The sequence below is a fragment of the Homarus americanus genome, unplaced genomic scaffold (genome assembly GCF_018991925.1).
Source record: "Homarus americanus isolate GMGI-L3 unplaced genomic scaffold, GMGI_Hamer_2.0 scaffold25397, whole genome shotgun sequence".
NCBI lineage: Eukaryota > Metazoa > Arthropoda > Malacostraca > Decapoda > Nephropidae > Homarus > Homarus americanus.
Genome location: NW_024732694.1, coordinates 41,189 through 62,500, shown reverse-complemented (window position 1 = coordinate 62,500; position 21,312 = coordinate 41,189). Strand labels below are relative to the sequence as shown.

General features: G+C 45.8%; 1 protein-coding gene across 1 annotated transcript in view; it reads right to left on the bottom strand.

Moving 5' to 3' along the window:
* The window catches only part of LOC121868933 (uncharacterized serine-rich protein C215.13-like), a 52,429-nt gene extending 32,513 nt beyond the window's left edge, over window positions 1-19,916 (bottom strand). Inside the window, exons 1-4 of the mRNA XM_042369967.1 lie at window positions 19,696-19,916; window positions 17,641-18,216; window positions 17,127-17,524; window positions 16,481-16,723 (exon numbers count right to left, since the gene is read on the bottom strand). Coding sequence (XP_042225901.1) covers window positions 16,481-16,723; window positions 17,127-17,524; window positions 17,641-18,216; window positions 19,696-19,916 — 1,438 coding nt within the window. The remainder of the gene's footprint in view (window positions 1-16,480; window positions 16,724-17,126; window positions 17,525-17,640; window positions 18,217-19,695) is intronic.
* Window positions 19,917-21,312: the final 1,396 nt, after the last annotated feature.

Here is a 21,312-nt window from a genome sequence, read left to right as displayed (position 1 = left end):
TGTATGTATGCATGTGTGAGTGTGATATATGTGTGTGTGTGTTTTCATTGTATACTTTGTGTTTGTGTTTTGTGTGTGTGTATAGGTGTGTGTTTATGACAGTAAGAGAGAGAGAAGGATCGACTATATTATAACAAAATACAATACACTTTAACCCACAACCTGTTATACCTACAACACCACCTAGAGTGTTATTAACCGCAGGTGTTATAAGTTGTTACCTGTAGAGATAACGAGGCAGGTGTGATGTCTTAATAAATCTGGTGCCATCTTACTACTGCAGGTGTAGCTTGTCTCCTGTTCTGAAGGGCGCCCCGAGTCGGTCCTCCTGGGGATGGGTCCTGTTGGGGGAAGGTCCTGCTGGGGGTGGGTCCTGTTGGGGGTCGATCCTTCTGGGGGAAAGTCCGGTCCTACTGGGGATCGAAGGTGGTGGGACGAACTGCACCCACAGGAACTGGGTTTACTACATCTTTAAAGAGGAAAAAACCCAGAGGGAAACATGACAGGCATAGTTCAGGGAAAAAAGAGAAAACGCCTCAGATACCAAGGCCTAGACAACGATCTCCTGATTGGTAAAGTAAACCAGGAGGGATTTGTGCTTCGTGGAATATGGAAAACCGATATTTGAAATGTTCTTTGTTTAACTTCAGGAATATTGTGTGTGTATTTTTCCCGTGTGTGTGTGTGTGTGTGTGTGTGTGTGTGTGTGTGTGTGTGTGTGTGTGTGTGTGTGTGTGTGTGTGTGTGACATCTCTTATATATTTATCTTTTGGGGGAAATTTGTGAATGGCCATAAACGCTCTTGTACATCATAAAGATACAAATAAATTAAAAGTTCATGCAAACATAACATAACCTAACCTGACCAAACCTAACCTAACCTAACCTAACCTAACCAAACCCAACCAAACCTAACCTGACCTAACTAATCTAACCTAACCTAACCTAATCGAGCAAATTTTACCCTATGCGATATAATTACCAATGAGAATTCCATCAGGCTATTGGTAACCTCCACAGATGACAGGAACAAGACAGACAGGCAGACTGACAGACAGACAGACAGACAGACAGACAGACAGACAGACAGACACTAACCACAATAAGACAGATGCTAAGTGAGGAAGAGACAGAATATGTTCAAAATAGACGGGAATAAGACAGCAAAGAGACAGGCAGACAGACGATGGCAACAGGTATACTACTAATTAAGTGACCATACAGGTGTGGATCAACAGACAGACATCTTAACTACGAATAAAAATAAGATAGATTATTTTGTTTCTTCTATGTCCTGGGAATAAAATATATATAATTCATATAAACTACTAAAATACAAATGGGAAGAGTATAGAAGGAAAAAGAGAAGGATAATGATGATAAAGAAAGAGAGAAAGAGTATTGTAATAAAAGGAAGACGAGGGATAAGGGTGATAAAGGAGAGAGTGTCATGTATAGACTATACTGGAGTGTGTTTTAGTATGGAGTGATGGTTTATATGGATGACGGTGGTGGTGGTGGTGGTAATTGGTGGTGGTGGTGGTGGTGGTGGTAGTGGTGTGGTAGTAGTGGTGTGTGTGGTGGTAGTGGTAGACGACTTATCATAGTCAGCCGAACTTTTCTACAACTCGTTTTATCTCTCCCGTTTATGGGCCTAAGCGTTGACTACACCTACTTACACACACACACACACACACACACACACTACTACTACTACTACTACTACTACTACTACTATTACTTTTTTTTTTAACGTGGCCTCCAGCCTCCCCCAATAGCCACACCTTCGCCGCCATTTTGTTACCTTAATATTAAATATCCTAATACATAAGTAGCTATCCTATCTGTGTTGAGTTAGTTGAGCCGCAGATCTATGCGGCATTCAGTGACTGTAGCCTCATAGTCAATATCAGCAGCAGTTGTCGGCATTGGGACAGAAGCTCTCGTTCCCCTGAGGCAGAGCAAAGCTGACCGAAGGAGAGAGAAAGACAGTCGACATCTCATCCAGGCTGTAACATAACTTCTGGGCTGCTGCTTCTGTTCGGATATCACCTCCGCAAGTCTGGCGTAGAAACATCTTGCACTTGGTCCCATCCCACCAGAGGTTGTGAACACTAGAGGAGTGAAGCTGCCTTGATCAACGTTTTGAATTCTCTCCCCGTGTGCCCTTATCTTGTCGTTCTCGTTCCTCCTGTGTGCAGCATCGAGAGCTAGGTAACGGTGACATGCAGCCCTGGGATAAAAAATCCTGATGTCGAAGAAAGCTCGCTGTCCCCGCGTCCAGAATCCTCGAGAACTGACTTCAACACGGCTTCGTTAGATGTGTTTGAAGTCCTATGTTGGAAGATCTCACCATCCAAAGGAAGGAGGGTCTGTTCTACCATGACATCCCGGGAGATTTCCTTCAACTTATTTGCTGTGAGGTCCCTTACTTCGTCATGCCTCATGCATATGAAGCCCCCTTTCTTGCACACCATGGCGTGATCGGCGTCATAGGAAGAGCCACACACGCATTGGGAGGGCAAACCTTTCACTGGCCTACCATGCCTTAGAGCAATGGCATCTGTAAATTCTTGTTTATTGAGACTGAAACCATTTGCTCTTATCGGCAACGTAGTTAACCAGTTCAAGACGCCCACCTCCTGCGCTATAGTTACTTTTTTTTTCAAATTTTCTGGTACCTGCAGCAACAGTTGCTGCAACTTATCATTTTGGCAGAGCTGTCGTTCTGTCGTAATGGACCTACGAATCTTGTTTACTTCACTGGTATCCACCTCCCCTGTTGCCTTTCTGGGCTATTATGTGGTCTGTGAAGGTTGCTGTGAGCTACTACTACTACTACTACTTTCTTGTCACTCAGAATCGAGTATGACGATCATCCAGCTGTGAAACAATGATATGAGTTACTAAGGATGTCACCTAGGTTGGTGAGTTCTGAGGTGACTATCGTGTGGAGGGCTACATCTAGTGCGGAGGCTAAGTAAGCAGATTGTACATACTTGCTACACACAGCTCACACCACACACACACACACACACACACACACACACATATATATATATATATATATATATATATATATATATATATATATATATATATATAATATATATATATATATATATATATATATATATATATATATATATATATATATATATATATATATATATATATACACACACAAAGCACTCTCCTGACACACATGCACATATTATATATATTCTGTATATTTTGCATTTTCTCCTTTATTTGCATAGCAAGTATTCTCTCCACCTTCCCTTCCCTCCCTCCCCTGCATCTCACCCATTCTTCCCCCTCCCCACTCACCCTCCTCCTCCCCTACACCTCCACACACCTCGCTGGTAATTAACATTCCAGCAGGTTACACGTCAGTCAGATATCACCTGTGTGAATGTTACAGTAATGAACCAACAAGCGTGCCTGAACACTACAGTTTGTTCACTTTGTTCTTCACTTGATCAAACGGGATGATGTATAGTCCGGCTGGTATTACTGAAATAATGGCTGACCAACCCAGCCTAACCTAACCTATCATAACCCAACTCTAACCCAACCTAACCTAAGCCAACCTTTAACCCAACCCATCATAACCCAACCCAAGCTAACCCAATTTTAACCTATCATAACCCAACTCTAAGCCAACCTAACCTAACCCATCATAACCCAACCTAAGCCAACCTAACCTAACCTAACCTATCATAACCCAACTTAACCTAACCTAACTTCACTTTCAACTTAACCCAACCTTAATTTACTTAATAGATAGTGACTGGGGAAGGCTATGTGGATAAGCTTAATGAATAAATGAAACGAGAGATGCAAAGTTGGCTGAAGAATGGATGACTGTATAACATAAGATGGATAGTTGGATGATTAAGTGGATGGGTGATGATTCAATGGCTAGCTGGATGACTTGGTGGGTGGATGGAGAATAGGTTGTTGAAGGATAGTCGTATGGATAGGCAGTTAACAGATAAACAAAAAGTGGACAACAGCATCAGAGTAGAGGAAGAAGGGATAGGGAGAGGAGAGAGGAACAGGAAGGAAGGGAAGGAGGAGGGAAAGGAGAAGACAATGGAGCAGGAAGGCGCCTGGCTGTGAGACCTCAATCAATCTTTGGAGAATATTTATGGAAAACTTGCTGACTTGTTGTGTATACCGAGAGCCCTTGTGTGTGTGTGTGTGTGTGTGTGTGTGTGTGTGTGTGTGTGTGTGTGTGTGTGTGATAATAATAATAATAAACGGTTTATTAATAGTTGCAGCCGGTGGCTGAAAATATACAAACTTACATGTGATTTAAACATAATGATATGCGTTCAATACATTTACAGGGCTGTATAGTACATAAATCAGGAATTGTTTATTATTTTAACAATAGATGGGCAGGTGCTGTTCTTACGAATATATCTATCGGTGCGGGCTTTTATGTGCTGAATTTTGTTGCAGTGGCAGACTGCGGGAGGTGGGCGGGGGACTACCGGTGTCAGTAGGTGGCGATGACGAGGATGGTGCAGTAGTCCACTGCAAACCTTGCTAGTGCTTGGTGGTGGAGGTCACTAAGGGATGGCATTTCCAGGGTGGAGAGAGCGTTGTTGTAGCCGGAGTAGTCTGCGCCGAGCATGATTCTGCAGGCTCTCTTCTGTACCTTCTCTAGCTGACGTTGTTGGGTAGAGTTGAGAGAAGACGACCAGGCTGGTGACGCATACGTTAATTTGGGGAGAATAAAGGCGTTGTAGATGGTCCTCAGCTCTGGTGTGGGTGCCCCAAGTGACCTAAGTCATCGTAGCATGTAGAGCCGGTATGGGGCTGCCTTGATTGTGTTGTTTACATGGGCTTTCCAGTCCAGTATGTGGTCTATGGGAACACCCAGGAGTTTGCCAGACTGCACTAACTTTAGAGGATGGGCATCCACTGTGACTGCTGGAGCTTGCACTGGAGTTGTGGCAGTATTGATGTGCATGACTACGGTTTTGGTGTGTGTGTGTGTGTGTGTGTGTGTGTGTTTTATTTTTCTCTTCTACACCACCAAAAAAATAATAATAATAATTGAATAAACTAACTAAGAAAAAGACTAAAACACACACACACACACACACACACACACACACACACACACACTCTCCTCCGACATTGTCCCACCTCCTTCCATTACCCTAGGTCCGAACACACTCCAGGTTGTAGATTCCACGAAGCTCCTCGGCGTCACCATAGACAACAAACTAAATTGGAAACCACACGTCAGTGAAGTTATCAAATCCTCCAGTTCCGTCTCCACCTCCTCCGCTGACTCAAGTCCTTCGGAGTTCCTGCACCCGAGCTCCTCAGTGTTTACACAACATTCATACTTCCCAAGCTCACCTATGCCTCCCCTACCTGGTCTTCCTCCCTAAATGCCACACAATGTAAACACCTAGAAAAAGTGCAAAAGAGGGCATGCAAGATTATTCTCTCCCCTTCCTACTCCACATATCAAGAAGCGCTCAACACACTGACCCTTTCGACTCTCACTGACCATCACCACGGCCTCATCTGCAAATTTGGTAAGAAGCTTCTACGCCATCCCCGACACCGGCCCCTACTACCACCTGAGATCCCCTGTCCGAGAATTGCTGTTCGACACCACAACCGCATCCAGCCCATACGTGCACGAACTGATCGCTATAAGAACAGCCCAGTCCCAACCATTGCAAAAATTATCAATAACATGTAATAAATCAGTGTATTCACTCCCAGTAAACACTGCTCCCTACACTGTCACTATGTTGAAATGAACTGTAGTTTGAGCTGATCCCCATCTAAGTTATTATATGTCTTATTTGTGTCACTTATGTCACTTGTATATTATTTGTAATTCGTAACCCATTCACCCAAATATGTAACTGTATATACTAGCCTTCCTGGCTGCCAAGCTCTTTCAATAAGCCGTTAATTAATTATTATTATTTATTAATTACACACACACAGCTGGGACAACCTGGGATACAGCGACTCAGCTAAACCAGGTCAAGTCCTTCTCAGAGTGGTGTCAAAACATGGACAACTACACCCGGAGCCTCCCGCATAAAATTAGGAGACACCGGACACTGCTCCAGGACCACCCGAGGCCGGAGAAGACGGAGGCGCGGCTGGGGGGGAGGGGGTGGGGAGGAAGGGGGTCACTCTCTCTTGTTGACAGTCTTAAGAGAGCTTCAAATCTTGTACACTGTGAAGAACATACATTTCTCTCTTATATTCTTTTATTTATTTATTTATTAACTTTGTGATGCGCTAGTCGAGGCACATATGGTAGAGTCCCCACTGGTGGTATACCAACAGTTACATAATATCCATCCTGTAGACTTAATGGGTACATCATTAATAAAAAAGGTGATAATAATAATAGTGATAAGGACAGGTGTTGTGTAAGGGGTAGATAAAGGATTGGATGTCATTAGTGTCAGGTGGATCCTAAGTTGAATCGTCTTATGTGTGAAACTTAACGATCGGGTTGATTTTGTTTATGTCTGGCGGCCATCTTGAAATTTCGATATCTTTCTTAAAATGTCCATAGAGAGAACCTGTGTATTAATTAGTGTAATGATTCTTCACACACACACACACACACACACACACACACACACACACACACACACACACACCATAGTATCACCAGTGTGTGTTGACAACCTAGGCCTGTATGGATGACGCCTCACCTCACTGGCTTATTTATTATATTTTTCAAGTATTTCAAGTCTATCATTAACTCCTGCTGCTGTCATAACTGTGTTTTACAAGGCCCCAGTACAGCGGGATGCTGATAAATAGCCTTGTTATTCCCCGCCCTCCTGGTAGAGTGACATACAGGAATCGGTGTTGTACTTCTGTGTGTCTATCTGTCCATCCACCTACCCGTCTGTCCGTTCATCCGTCTGTCCCTGCGCTTTAACTGAACCTGGTGGAGACAACAAGATCTCAGACGAGTTCAGTCATCTCATCACCGTCCAGATATTACGTAAGGCCGCTTCGTGGACCTGCAGACTGAGGCGAGGCGAGGCTGGACTATCTCTACTGGCAGGCATCTTGAAGTAACTTTAAGGGGCGGTGTGGGGGAAGTGGTTGTGGGGGAGGGGAAATGTGTGAGGGGGGCAGGAGATGGAGGGAAGGTATATGGAGAAGTGGGATATAAAGGAGGAAGTGATCAGGAGAGAAGTGATCAAGGGAGGAAGGGCAAGTGATCAAGGGAGGAAGGGCAAGTGATCAGGAGGAAGGAAAAGTGATCAGGGAGGAAAGGGAGTGGGGTTGACAATAACAACTCAGGGCTCAGGGCTGGCGGTGTCTGGCTGCCATTTATAAAGCGCTGAGGTTAAATTCTCAGGGGCTCGGGGAATCACTACGAGGATGATTTACATACGAGGGATGATTCATCATCCTCTTCCTCTCCCCTTCTATCCTCCTAACTCTCCCTAGCCCTCTCCCCCTCCCTCTCCACCTCCTCTCTTCTTCCTCCCCTATACCACCCACTTCACCCTCCTCCACTCCCTTCTCTCCCCTTCTTCTTGCTCTCCCCTCCCTACTCCCCTCATCTCCCTACTCTCCCTACTCCCCCCTCTCCCTACCCAACCCTCCACCCTTCTCTCCAACCATCCTTTACCCAGCGTCTCCTGTTTTGTTGTTGAAAATTTATTGTTGTTTGAAACTGACAGGTGAGTTGTGTGTGTGTGTGTGTGTGTGTGTGTGTGTGTGTGTGTGTGTGTGTGTGTGTGTGTGTGTGTGTGTGTGTGTGTGTGTGACCCACTTTGATTATCATATGGGTTCACCTCTTTCTTTAAAAACACACACACACACTACTACTACTACTACTTTTTTTTTTTAACGTGGCCTCCAGCCTCCCCCAATAGCCACACCTTCGCCGCCATTTTGTTACCTTAATATTAAATATCCTAATACATAAGTAGATATCCTATCTGTGTTGAATTAGCTGAGCCGCAGATCTATGCAGCATTCAGTGACTGTAGCCTCATAGTCAATATCAGCAGCAGTTGTTGGCATTGGCGCAGATGCTCTCGTTCCCCTGAGACAGAGCAAAGCCGACCGAAGGAGAGAGAAAGACAGTCGACATCTCATCCAGGCTGTAACATAACTTCTGGGCTGCTGCTTCTGTTCGGAGATCACCTCCGCGAGTCTGGCGTAGAAACATCTTGCACTTGGTCCCATCCCACCAGAGGTTGTGAAGACTAGAGGAGTGAAGCTGCCTTGATCAACGTTTTGAATTCTCTCCCCGTATGCCCTTATCTTGTCGTTCTCGTTCCTCCTGTGTGCAGCATCGAGAGCTAGGTTACGGTGACATGCGTCCATGATATCAAAAATCCTGATGTCGAAGAAAGCTCGCTGTCCCCGCGTCCAGAATCCTCGAGCACTGACGTCAACACGGGCTTCGTTAGATGTGTTTGAAGTCCTATGTTGGAAGATCTCACCATCCAAAGGAAGGAGGGTCGGTTCTACCATGACATCCCGGCAGATTTCCTTCAACATATTTGCTGTGAGGTCCCTTACTTCGTCATGCCTCATGCATATCAAGCCCCCTTTCTTGCACACCATGGCGTGATCGCCGTCATAGGAAGAGCCACACACGCATTGGGAGGGCAAACCTTCTACTGGCCGACCGTACCTTAGAGCAATGGCATCTGTAAATTCTTGTTTATTGAGGCTGAAACCATTTGCCCTTATTGGTAAAGTAGTTAACCAGTTCGAGGCGCCCACCTCCTGCGCTATAGCTTCTTTTTTATCAAATTTTCTGGTACCTGCAGCAAAAGTTGCTGCAGCTTATCATTTTGGCAGAGCTGTCGTTCTGTCGTAATGGACCTACGAATCTTGTTTACTTCACCGTTCTGGGCTATTACTAGTACTACTACTACTACTACTACTACTATTTTTTTTTTTTAATCGTGGCCTCCAGCCCCCCCCAATAGCCACACCTTCGCCACCATTTATTTACCTTAATATTAAATATCCTAATACATAAGAAGCTATCCTATCTGTGTTAAACTAGTTGAGCCGCAGATCTATGCGGCATTCAGTGACTGTAGCCTCATAGTCAATATCTGCAGCAGTTGTCGGAGTAGGGGCAGAAGCTCTCGTTCCCCTGAGGCAGAGCAAAGCTGACCGAAGGAGAGAGAAGGACAGTCGACATCTCATCCAGGCTGTAACATAACTTCTGGGCTGCTGCTTCTGTTCGGAGATCAACTCCGCGAGTCTGGCATAGAAACATCTTGCACTTGGGCCCATCCCACCAGAGGTTGTGAACACTAGAGGAGTGAAGCTGCCTTGATCAACGTTTTGAATTCTTCTTACTACTACTACTACTTTGCTGTCACTCGGTATCGAGTATGATGATCATCCAGCTAAGATACAGTGATATGAGTTATTAAAAATGTCACCTAGGTTGGTGAGTTCTGAGGTGACTAACGTGTGGAGGGCTACATCTAGCGAAGGAGGGGCGGCGGCAGCGCCTTTCTGGCGTTGGCGCTTCTTTGCTTCGGTTTGCAGTCGGGCTAACTCGAAAGTATTGACACCTTCTTGTGTGGTTCTCCTCCAAGCATTACGGTGTGGAGTAATCGTCTCCCAGGTGAGGGGGTCAATTTGGCACTTAAGACTATCCTTATACCTTTTCAGTTGCCCACCAGCGTTATGTTTACTATTCGTTAGGTGACTGTAAAGTAGCTTCTTTGGCAGTCACACACACACACACACACACACACACACACACACACACCATCACCGACCCTCCCCCCCTCTCACCTGTTGGTCGGAACAATGGTCACTTGCCCTTCAACACCAATATTGTTTCCTCACTGTTCATTATATTTACTCCTGTGGAACAGACACTTCAGGGTTCCTACATGACATTATTCACTAACTGGAGATGTGAGAATGCATTTTAATGACCCACTTGACCCACGACCCAAAGATAGATTCTCAAAGGTTCCTACGTGACATTTTTCAATTAACTGGAGAAATGAGAAGGTATTTTTTTTATTAGCTCATATAAGTTACGACACAGAGATGAATTCTGAAAGGCTGGTAACTTAAATTTTCTCCATTCTACTTAGTTAACTGGATAACATAACGTACGGCACAAAATTGGTTTCTGAAAGAGTCTTACGTTTTTTCTGACTTATTTGGAGAGTGAGAAGCCTTGGTATTGACTCACTTAAGATACGACACCAAGATGGATTCTCAAAAGTTCCTATACGTTCCTGTAGACTCACTTAACTCTTTTATGACGATGATTTAGCCCTTTGGCGACGATGATTTAACCCTTTGATGACGATGATTTAACCCTTTGACGACGATGATTTAACCCTTTGATGATGATTTAACCCTTTGATGATGATTTATCCCTTTGGCGAAGATGATTTAGCGTTTTGAGGACGATGACTTAACCCTTTGATAACGATGATTTAACCCTTTGACGACGATGATTTAACCCTTTGACGACGATAATTTAACCCTTTGATAATGATGATTTAACCCTTTGATGATGATGATGAAAGGTACAACACCATATATCACAACACAAACTTGATTTATACTATAAATGAGGTACGCTGTTCCGGGTTATATTCCCGCGTCTTATTAACCCTCTGAGTACTATTCTAACCCTTAGAGTACAAAACCAACCAACTGAGTACAATCTAACACTCAATTTCATTACCTTAATTAATCCCTGCATGAGTACAATGATATATTCTTTTGAGTACTATTTCTTAACCCTTGGAATATACTGACCTACTCCTCTTGAGTATGTTATTGTACTCAAGAAGTTTAAGTTACGGTGGAAAATTGACGCAGTAACCTTGGAGAATCTGGGTCAAGGTTCAAAGGTCAAGGTCAGACTCGAGGTTATATGAACATCTTTGGGATTCATAAGAGAGTGTAGTGGTGATTGGCTGTAAAGGTCTGGGTGGCTCTCATCTGCATATTTATATAGGATTAACTTTTTACTGAACAACGGCAACTGGCGGAGAGAAAAAAGGAAGAAATTTATTACAGTAGGAAATGGTGTCTGTGTTTGTGTGTGTGTGTGTGTGTGTGTGTGTGTGTGTACAGAGAGAAAATTGGTTAAGTGATAATCATACAAGAATTTTTTTCATGTTTCTTTCACTAACTCAAGAGAGTTTTTGGTGCAGTACTGACTAGGAACACACACACACACACCTACCTACCACACACACACACACACACACACATAAAAACAGTTTCTGTTTATCTTGCTGAACAAAGAGAGACTTGGTGAGGATATCCAGTCTCTTTACACTACATGGTCCTAGACCACCCAGCTCACACACTCCTGAGACCTCCCAGCTACCACACTCACAAGACCTCCAGCTCACCCCACCCCACACAAGACTTCCAGCTCACACTCTCCCTAGAGACCTCCAGCTCACACACCCACAAGACCTCCAGCTCTTTACTCCACAAGATCTCCAGCTCACACACTACACGGCAGAGTCTAGACCTACCAGCTCTACACACTCACAGACCTCCAGCTCACACACTCACAAGACCTCCAGCTCACACCCACAAGACTTCCCAGCTCTGCTCTGAGACCTCCAGCTCACACACACCCCTGAGACCTCCAGCTCCACACTCCCAAGATCTCCAGCTCACACACCCACAAGACCTCCAGCTCACACACCCACAAGACCTTCAGCTCACACACCCACAAGACCTCCAGCTCACACACTCACAAGATCTCCAGCTCACACACCCACAAGACCTCCAGCTCACACACCCACAAGACCTTCAGCTCACACACCCACAAGACCTCCAGCTCACACACCCACAAGCCTCCCACATCCAAGTTCTGCTGCTGTTGGCGAGAGAATTTTTCAACGTTAAACATGAAAATAAAACAGATAAATTCACTGTCAATAAAAACATTAGTTGGATTAGTTCATTCTCAGCGCTACTTGAAAGAGGTTTATTGTTTTAAGTCACCCAATTGACGACACTCTGATTAGGTGTATGAGATCAAATATGTATGATGATAAACACTATATGATGATAAACAATTTATGATGATAAACACTGTATGATGATAAACACTGTATGGTAATAAACAGGGTGATTCAGACTGAAATGTTTATACAAATAGTAGAATACTGAATGGTAGTGTGTACTTAATAATCAGTAAATCCTTCACTTATATAATTTAAGTATATACAATTGTTATAATAAAATGCTAAAAAATAAGTCGTACAGTGAAAACATTATAGGGGTGACAGTAGTGTTACGTGTTTACGAGGTTAGTGACCAGAGGTAATGTTTATTTGTATATTTTAAAGCGTCAAGTCCATATAATAAACTGAAGGGAAAGTTACCTCAAGTGATGGTTCATTTCTCTATAATACAGTCCCTATCATTGTGCCATTCCTGTTCACATATAGAGTCATTATACCACTCCGCTACACAAATAGACAGTCATTATACCACTCCTGTACACATATAGACAGTCATTATACCACTCCTGTACACAAATAGACAGTTATTACACCACTCCTGTGCACATATAGAGTCATTATACCACTCCTGTACACAAATAGACAGTCATTATACCATTCCTGTGCACAAATAGACAGTCATTACACCACTCCTGTGCACATATAGAGTCATTATACCACTCCTGTGCACATATAGAGTCATTATACCACTCCTGTACACAAATAGATTATACCAGTCATAGACAGTCATTATACCATTAAACCACTCCTGTACACAAATAGACAGTCATTATACCATTCCTGTACACAAATAGACAGTCATTATACCATTATACCACTCCACAAATAGACAGTCATTATACCACTCCTGTACACAAATAGACAGTCATTATACCATTCCTGAACACAAATAGACAGTCATTATACCACTCCTGTGCACAAATGAGTCATTATACCATTCATGTACACAAATAGTCATTACACTCACACAAATAGACAGTCTATACCACTCTTGTACACAAATAGACAGTCGTTATACCATCATGTACACAAATAGACAGTCATTATACCACTCCGCTTCCACAAATAGACAGTCATTATACCATTCCTGAACACAAAGCTAGACAGTCACAAATAGAGTCATTATACCACCATTCATGTACACAAATAGTCTTTATATCACTCCGCTACACAAATAGACAGTCATTATACCACTCCTGTGCACAAAGTAGACGTCATTATACCATTCATGTACACAAATAGACAGTCATTATACCACTCCTACTATTGCACATACAAACATACATAAACACACAGAACCTCCAGCACACACACAAACAAAAACACACACACACACACACACACACACACACACACACACACACACACACACACACACACACACACACACACACACTCCAGCGCCTCCAGAAAAACTTTATTCTTTGCAGTAAACTTGTCACAAGATGCACAATAATGACCGTATCTGGTGCAGCCATACTAAGGTCCCTGCCTGCTGGTTGTTGGTGGTGGTTGTTGTGGTTGTTGTGGTTGTTGTTGGTGATTTGAGTGTTGTGATTGTTGAATGTTGTTGTGGTTGTTGTTGTTCTGGTTGTTTTAGTGTTGTTGTAGCCGTTTTTTCATTGTTAAAGTGTTTGTTTTAATTGTGGTTGTTGTTATATTGGCTGTTGTGGTTTTGTGGTTGTTTTAGTATTGGTTGTAGTTATTATTTTGATAGTTTTGGTGTTGTGGTTTCAGTGTTGTATTTTAATTACTGTTTTGGTTGTTTAAGTGTTTTGTTCTGGTTGTTGTAGTGTTGTGGTTGTATTGGTGTTGGTGGCTGTCGTTATTTTCGTTGTTGTAGTGTTGTGATTGTAATTATTATTTTGGTTGTGGTTGAGATTTGATTGTAGATGATAGTATGGTTGTTATTGTTGTTGTTGTTGTTGTTGTTGCTGTTGTTGTTGTTGTCTCCCAATAAATTTCCGAACATGTAATGAGTCTCACAGTCATGTCTTGTGTCCTTCCTGTAGTCATGTCAGCTGATGATGTTGACAGAATCATGTCCTCAAGTCAGATAACAAACTGTGCACCTTGTCATGGTTACTCAGATGTACAGTCGCTTGCACTTATACCTGGTACAGTGTGTGGTGCGTTTTGTGAGATATGGCAACTCTGTGGAATGGTTATTTAACATCCTTAGTCTGGCTACTATTGCGAGGTTCTTTAGGGCCATTCCAGGAGTTTTAGTATACTGTAATCAGTGTAATGTAAACAAACAGAGCTGCCACATCTTATAAAATGCGCCAGCCACTGCACCTGAGACACTGTGACTGTAGGTTTAGTTATTTCCCGTAATTGGTGACTGAAGAACACATCCGCTGCCAGTTATACAGTTCAATGATTGTGAATAAAATGGCGAAGGAAATGTTCTTAAATACTATTGCATGATTAGATGTTTCTCTCGTGCTATTAAGAGAGAATGTTTACCTTACAGTGGTCGAGTGGATACAGCTCTTGCCTTCTGTCCTCAGGGTTGCTAGTACACGGCCGCCCCTTGTCTCTTCTGAATAAGTACCGAACTTGACAGCTGGGGGAAGTGAAAGATGTATAATGCAGTGCTGGTCACACTGCCTCCTTGTATACCGAATTTTTTTTAGTTTGTTGTACCTGCACTGTACTGCCTCTAACAGACCTGTACACTTACGGGCCCACTTTAATATCAACCCTGTAAAATTAACAGTATGCGACCCCCCTGTACACTCTTCAGGAACAACAAGTGTAAAACTACGGAAGAGTGAGTAAAAGTGTAGCACGAGGGTGAGTGTGTAAGAGAGGCGCGCTCTCCCCTTATTCTTCACTATTAACCTCCGCATGACAGCTGTGACGGGCGGCCGTATACCTTACTACTTGAGGACCGTGGAGAGAGACCTCGCTGCCCCCGCCCACCCTCCATCACCCTCACGCCCACCTTACTTCACCTTTGCTCCCCGTGTTGGTCTTCAAAGCTCGAGGCGGGATAACGGCGCCGTGCTGCCAGCTCCTTCTCCCGCCGAAATTACAGCTGCCATTATGCTGTCGACATCCTTTTGCGTTGATGTTTATGAGCTCAAAGAAAGGTGAATTTATGTTACTCAAGACCTTGGTGTTCTCGGAGGAGGATGTATGGTGATCAGTGACTTCTCAGAACTGTTGTTGACTCCGTGGGGATTTCCCGCCCCTCCCCCCCCCCCAAAGCGCATCGCTCATCAAATAATATTTTGGAGGGAAATTTGGGTTTTGGAAACTATCTTGGTCGTGTCGTCAATACAAGCTTGTTACGCCCGAAGTTTTAAACACCCTCTTCCGTTGAGGAGGGTCATCGTGTTTCAACCCGAGTTTAAAAAAATATATTCCTGAAAGACACCTCAGTACAGTACTTGACGAGGGGGGGGGAGGCGCTGGTGGAGCGGTACCGCTGTTGCCTCGCAAGCAAGATGTCACGGGTTCGATCGATTCCCGGGCCGGCGGAAGTTGTTTGGGCACTCTTCCTAGTCCCCTTGGTCCCTGTTCACCTAGCAGCAAAGTAGGTACCTGGTGTAAATCGAAAATTGCGAATTCGTATTCAGGGACAAGTTGTTGGAGCTTCCAATAACTTGCTTAGACATAAACCGTTGACTCTTCAGGCTTCTACGCCCTTCACTCGTGAGACATAAGGCAAGCATGAACTTAGCATGCTTCCCTGTTGGACGCTGTAAACGCTTCTGCACTTCACCTTACACAAGGATGTTGGGGGGATGCCCAATAAAAAACAAAAACAAAAAAGTACTTGACATTTGTGGTGGTGTGGCGGTAAAATTACTTCATTCAAGTACTGTCACGGTGTCCTTCCTGAAGTCATTTTTTTAAACTTAAGTTGAAACACGACGACTCTCTCCAACGACAAAGAGTGTTTAAAACTCCGGGCGTTACAGACCTGAGGAAGAATGTTCTCTTGTTTGTACAATTTTTCTTTGTTTTATTTTCTTTACTTATGCTCAAGAAGATATACTGTAGTCTACCCGTAGATAGTGCACAGGCTTCAGTCCCGCAGATATCTGTTATTATACTGTTGGTCGAGTCTGTTTGACAATATATTTTCCCCCAAACGCACATATAGTCAAGATTATCTCTTCTCGTTGTATTTATTAAAAGCCCACGAATACAACACAATGTATGGTAATAAAATATTGAAATTAACAAAAATTCTTTTGTTCGAGCAGAGCCTGCAATGTATTGACCAAAAGTGATTAACAAAATATGCTGTACTGACACTGGTGCTGTACTGGTACTGGTGATGAACTGATGCTGGTGATATTACTGATACTGGTGCTGTACTGACACTGGTGCTGTACTGGTGCTGGCGATGAACTGATACTGGTGATGAACTGATACTGGTGCTGTACTGATACTGGTGCTGTACTGGTGCTGGCGATGTACTGATACTGGTGCTGTACCGACACTGGTGCTGTACTGATACTGGTGATGAACTGATGCTGGTGATGTACTGATACTGGTGATGTACTGATACTGGTGCTGTACTGATACTGGTGCTGTACTGGTGCTGGCGATGTACTGATACTGGTGATGAACTGATACTGGTGCTGTACTGGTGCTGGCGATGTACTGATACTGGTGATGAACTGATACTGGTGATGTACTGATACTGGTGCTGTACTGACACTGGTGCTGTACTGATACTGGTGATGAACTGATACTGGTGATGTACTGATACTGGTGCTGTACTGATACTGGTGCTATACTGATACTGGTGCTGTACTGACGCACTTTCGTTGCCGCGTACTGGTGATGAACGATATGATGTGCTGATGCTGGTGCTTATTGCTGGTGCTGGCGATGTGCTGATGCTGGTGCTGTACTGACGCACCAATTAACATGCTGATGCTGGTGATGAACTGATGCTGGTGATGTGCATGATGCTGGTGATGTACTGATACTGGTGCTGTACTGATACTGGTGCTGTACTGACACTGGTGCTGACGCGATATGGTGACCGGAACTGATACTGGTGATGTGCTGATACTGTTGAACTGACACTGGTGCTGTGCTGGTGCTGGCGATGTGCTGATACTGGTGCTGTACTGATACTGAAGCTGTACTGATACTGGTGATGAACTGATACTGGTGATGTGCGTACTGAACTGTGCGGCACTGGTGCTGTGCTGATGCTGGTGATGAACTGATGCTGGTGATGTGCTGATGCGGTGCTGTGCTGATGCTGGTGCTCTGCACAGGTATGGCGATGTGCTGATGCTGGTGCTGTGCTGGTGCTGGCGATGTGCTGATGCTGGTGATGTGCTGATGCTGGCTGGCGCGATGCTGGTGCTATACTGATACTGGTGCTGTGCTGGTGTGCTGGCGATGTGCTGATGCTGGTGCTGTAGTGGTACTGGCGATGTGTACTGATGCTGGTGATGTGCTGGTGCTGGTGATGTACTGATACTGGTGATGTGCTGATACTGGTGGCGCAGCCGCTGGTACTACGTTAATAGCGATACTGGTGATGTGCACAATTACTGGCGATGTACTGATACTGGTGATGAACTGATACTGGTGATGTGCTGATGCTGAAGCTGTGTGCTGATGCTGGTGCTACTGATATGGTGCTGTGCTGGGCTTTGGCGATGTGCTGATGCTGGTGCGCACTGGTACTGGCGATGTACTGATGCTGGTGATGAACTGATACTGGTGATGAACTGATGCGGTGTTCATGCGGGCACTGGTGCTGTACTGATGCTGGTGCTCAACTGCAGATGCCGGTGATAACCTGGCGATACGTTGCCAGGACTGATGCTGGTGCTGTGCGAATACTGGTGATGCGATACTGGTGTGATGCTGGTGCTGTACGCATGATACTGGTGCTGTGCTGTTCTGGTGATGTCGCGGCACTGGTGATGTACTGATACTGGTGCTGTGCTGATACTGGTGCTGTGCTGATACTGGTGATAACGCGTGCTGGTGATGTGCTGATACTGGTGTTGTGCTGATACTGGTGCTGTACTGATACTGGTGATGAACTGTGCTGGTGATGTACTGATGCTGGTGTTGTGCTGATGCTGGTGCTGTACTGATGCGGTGCTGTGCGATGCTGGTGCTGGCACTGAATGCTGGTGATGAACTGATGCTGGTGATGTACGCTGATGCTGGTGCTGTGCTGATGCTGGTGTCTGTGCTGATGCGCACAATTATATGCTGATACTGGTGATGCTGTTGCTGGTGTTGTGCTGATGCTGGTGCTGTGCTGACGCTGGTGATGTGCTGATGCTGGTGCTGTGTACTGATGCTGGTGCTGTGCTGATGCTGGTGCTGTGCTGATGCTGGTACTGTGCTGATGCGGTGCTGTGCTGATGACGCTGGTTGTATTGCTGATGCTGGTGCTGTGCTGATGCTGGTTGTGTGCGGCACTGGTGCTGTACTGATACTGGTGCTGTACTGATACTGGTGCTGTACTGATACTGGTGATAATGCTGATACTGGTGCTGTGCGGCTTGCTGGTGCTGTGCCGCGGCTCACTGGTGCTGTATGCTGATACTGGTGCTGTACTGACGCACTGGTGCTGTGTACTGATGCTGGTGCTGTACTGATATTGGTGTAATACTGATACTGGTGCTGTGCGGCCTGGTGCTGTGCTGATACGGTGTGTGCTGACACTGGTGCTGTACTGACACTGGTGATGTACTGATACTGGTGCTGTACTGATACTGGTGCTGCTGTACTGATGCTGGAGCTGTGCCCCCGGCACTGGTGCTGTACTGATGCTGGTGCTGTACTGACACTGGTGCTGTCGCGATACTGGTGCTGTGCGGCACTGGTGATGTACTGATGCTGGTGTGATGTACTGATACTGGTGCGCAATACTGGGTAGCACGCGGTAATGCTGGTGCTTAATACTGACGCAGTGCTGTGCTGATGCTGGTGTGATGTACTGTGCTGGTGCTGTGCTGATACTGGTGCTGTACTGACACAGTGCTGTGCTGATGCTGGTGCCGCTGATGCTGGTGCTGCGCTGCTGACACTGGTGCTGTGCTGATACTGGTGCTGTACTGACCTGGTGCTGTACTGATACTGGTGTGATGTGCTGATACTGGTGCTGTGCTGATGCTGGTGCTGTACTGATGCGGTGCTGTACTGATGCTGGTGCTGTGCGCGGCGCGTGCGCCTTGCTGTTTTGGTGCTGTACGGCTGCTGGTGATGTGCTGCTGATGCTGGGCTTGTGCTGATACCGGTGCTGTGCTGGCACTGGTGCTGTACTGATGCTGGTGCTGCGCGGCACCGGTGCTGTGCCCGGCACTGGTGATGCGCGTGCTGGTGCTGTACTGACACTGGTGCTGTGCTGGCGCGTGATGTACTGATACTGGTGCTGGCTGCTGGCACTGCGTGCTGTACTGACACTGGTGATGTACTGATGCTGGTGCTGTACTGATACTGGTGCTGTACTGATACTGGTGCTGTGCCTGATACCGGGTGCTGTACTGACACTGGTGCTGTACTGATACTGGTGCTGTACTGATGCTGGTGCTGTACTGACACTGGTGCTGTGCGCGGCTTGCTGGTGATGTACTGATACTGGTGCTGTACTGACGCACTGGTGCTGTACTGACACTGGTGATAACACGCATGCGGTGCTGCCTTGCTGATTCTGGTGCTGTACCAATGCTGGTGCTGTACTGATGCTGGTGCTGTGCGGTGCTGGTGCCAGCCGCGGCTTGCTGGTGCTGCTGATACTGGGCTGTACTGATGCTGTTGCTGTGCTGACTTGCTGGTGCTGTACTGACACTGGTGATGTGCCTGATACTGGTACTGTGCCAATGCAATTGCTGTACTGATGCTGGTGCTGTACTGATGCTGGTGCTGTGCGACACTGGTGCACATACTGATGCTGCACAATTAACAATATGCTGATGCTGGTGCTGTACTGACACTGGTGCTGTACTGACACTGATGATGTGCGGCGTGCAGTGCTTAATACTGATACTGGAGCTATTGCGGCACTGGTGCTGTACTGATACTGGTGCTGTGCTGACACTGGTGCTGGCACTGATACTGGTGCTGTACTAACACTGGTGCTGGCACTGATACTGGTGCTGTACTGACACTGGTGCTGTGCTGACACTGGTGATGTGCTGATGCTGGTGCTGTGCTGATGCTGGGCTGTACTGACACTGGTGCTGTACTGATGCTGGTGCGCAGCCACTGACGCACTGCTGATGTGTACTGATACTGGTGCTGTACTGACACTGGTGCTGTACTGACACTGGTGCTCGCCACTGGTACTGGGCTGTGCTGACGCTGGTGCTGTATGCTGACACTGGTGCTGTACTGATACTGGGCTATGCTGACACTGGTGCTGTACTGACTGATGCTGGTGTGTACTGATGCTGGTGCTGTACTGACACTGGTGCTGTAGCGATACTGGGCTGTACTGATACTGGTGCTGACTGTGCTGGGCGACTGGTGCTGTGTCTGATGCTGGTGCTGTACTGATACTGGTGCTGTACTGGCACTGGGTGTGCTGATACTGGTGATGTACTGATGCTGGTGCTGTACTGATGCTGGTGCTGTGCTGATGCTGGTGCTGTGCTGATGCTGGTGCTGTGCTGACGCGGTGTACTGATACTGGTGCTGTGCTGATGTTGGTGTGACTGATGCTGGTGCTGTACTGATGCTGGTGTGTGCTGAGGTGTGTGCGATGCTGGTGCTGATGCTGGTGCACTGATACTGGTGCTGTACTGATACTGGTGATGTACTGATGCTGGTGCTGTGCTGCTACTGGTGACTGTGCTGATGCTGGTGCTGTACGATTGATGCTGTGCTGGTGCTGGTTACGTGCTGATGCTGGTGTGCTGTGCTGATGCTGGTGCTGTACTGATACTGGTGCTGTGCTGATACTGGTGCTGTGCTGATGCTGGTGCTGTGCTGATGCTGGTGCTGTACTGATGCTGGTGCGTGCGTGCATTGCTGATGCTGGTACTGGTGTACTGTGCGGTGCTGTACTGGTACTGGTGATGTACTGATACTGGTGCTGTGCTGATGCTGGTGCTGTACTGATGCTGGTGCTGTACTGGTACTGGTGATGTGCTGATGCTGGTGATGTACTGATGCTGGTGCTGTGCTGATGCTGGTGCTATGCTGGTGCTGTACTGTTACTGGGATGTGCTGATACTGGTGCTGTGCTGATACTGGTGCTGTACTGATACTGGTGCTGTACTGATACTGGTGCTGTGCTGGTGCGTGACACTGGTGCTGTACTGATGACACTGGTGCTGTA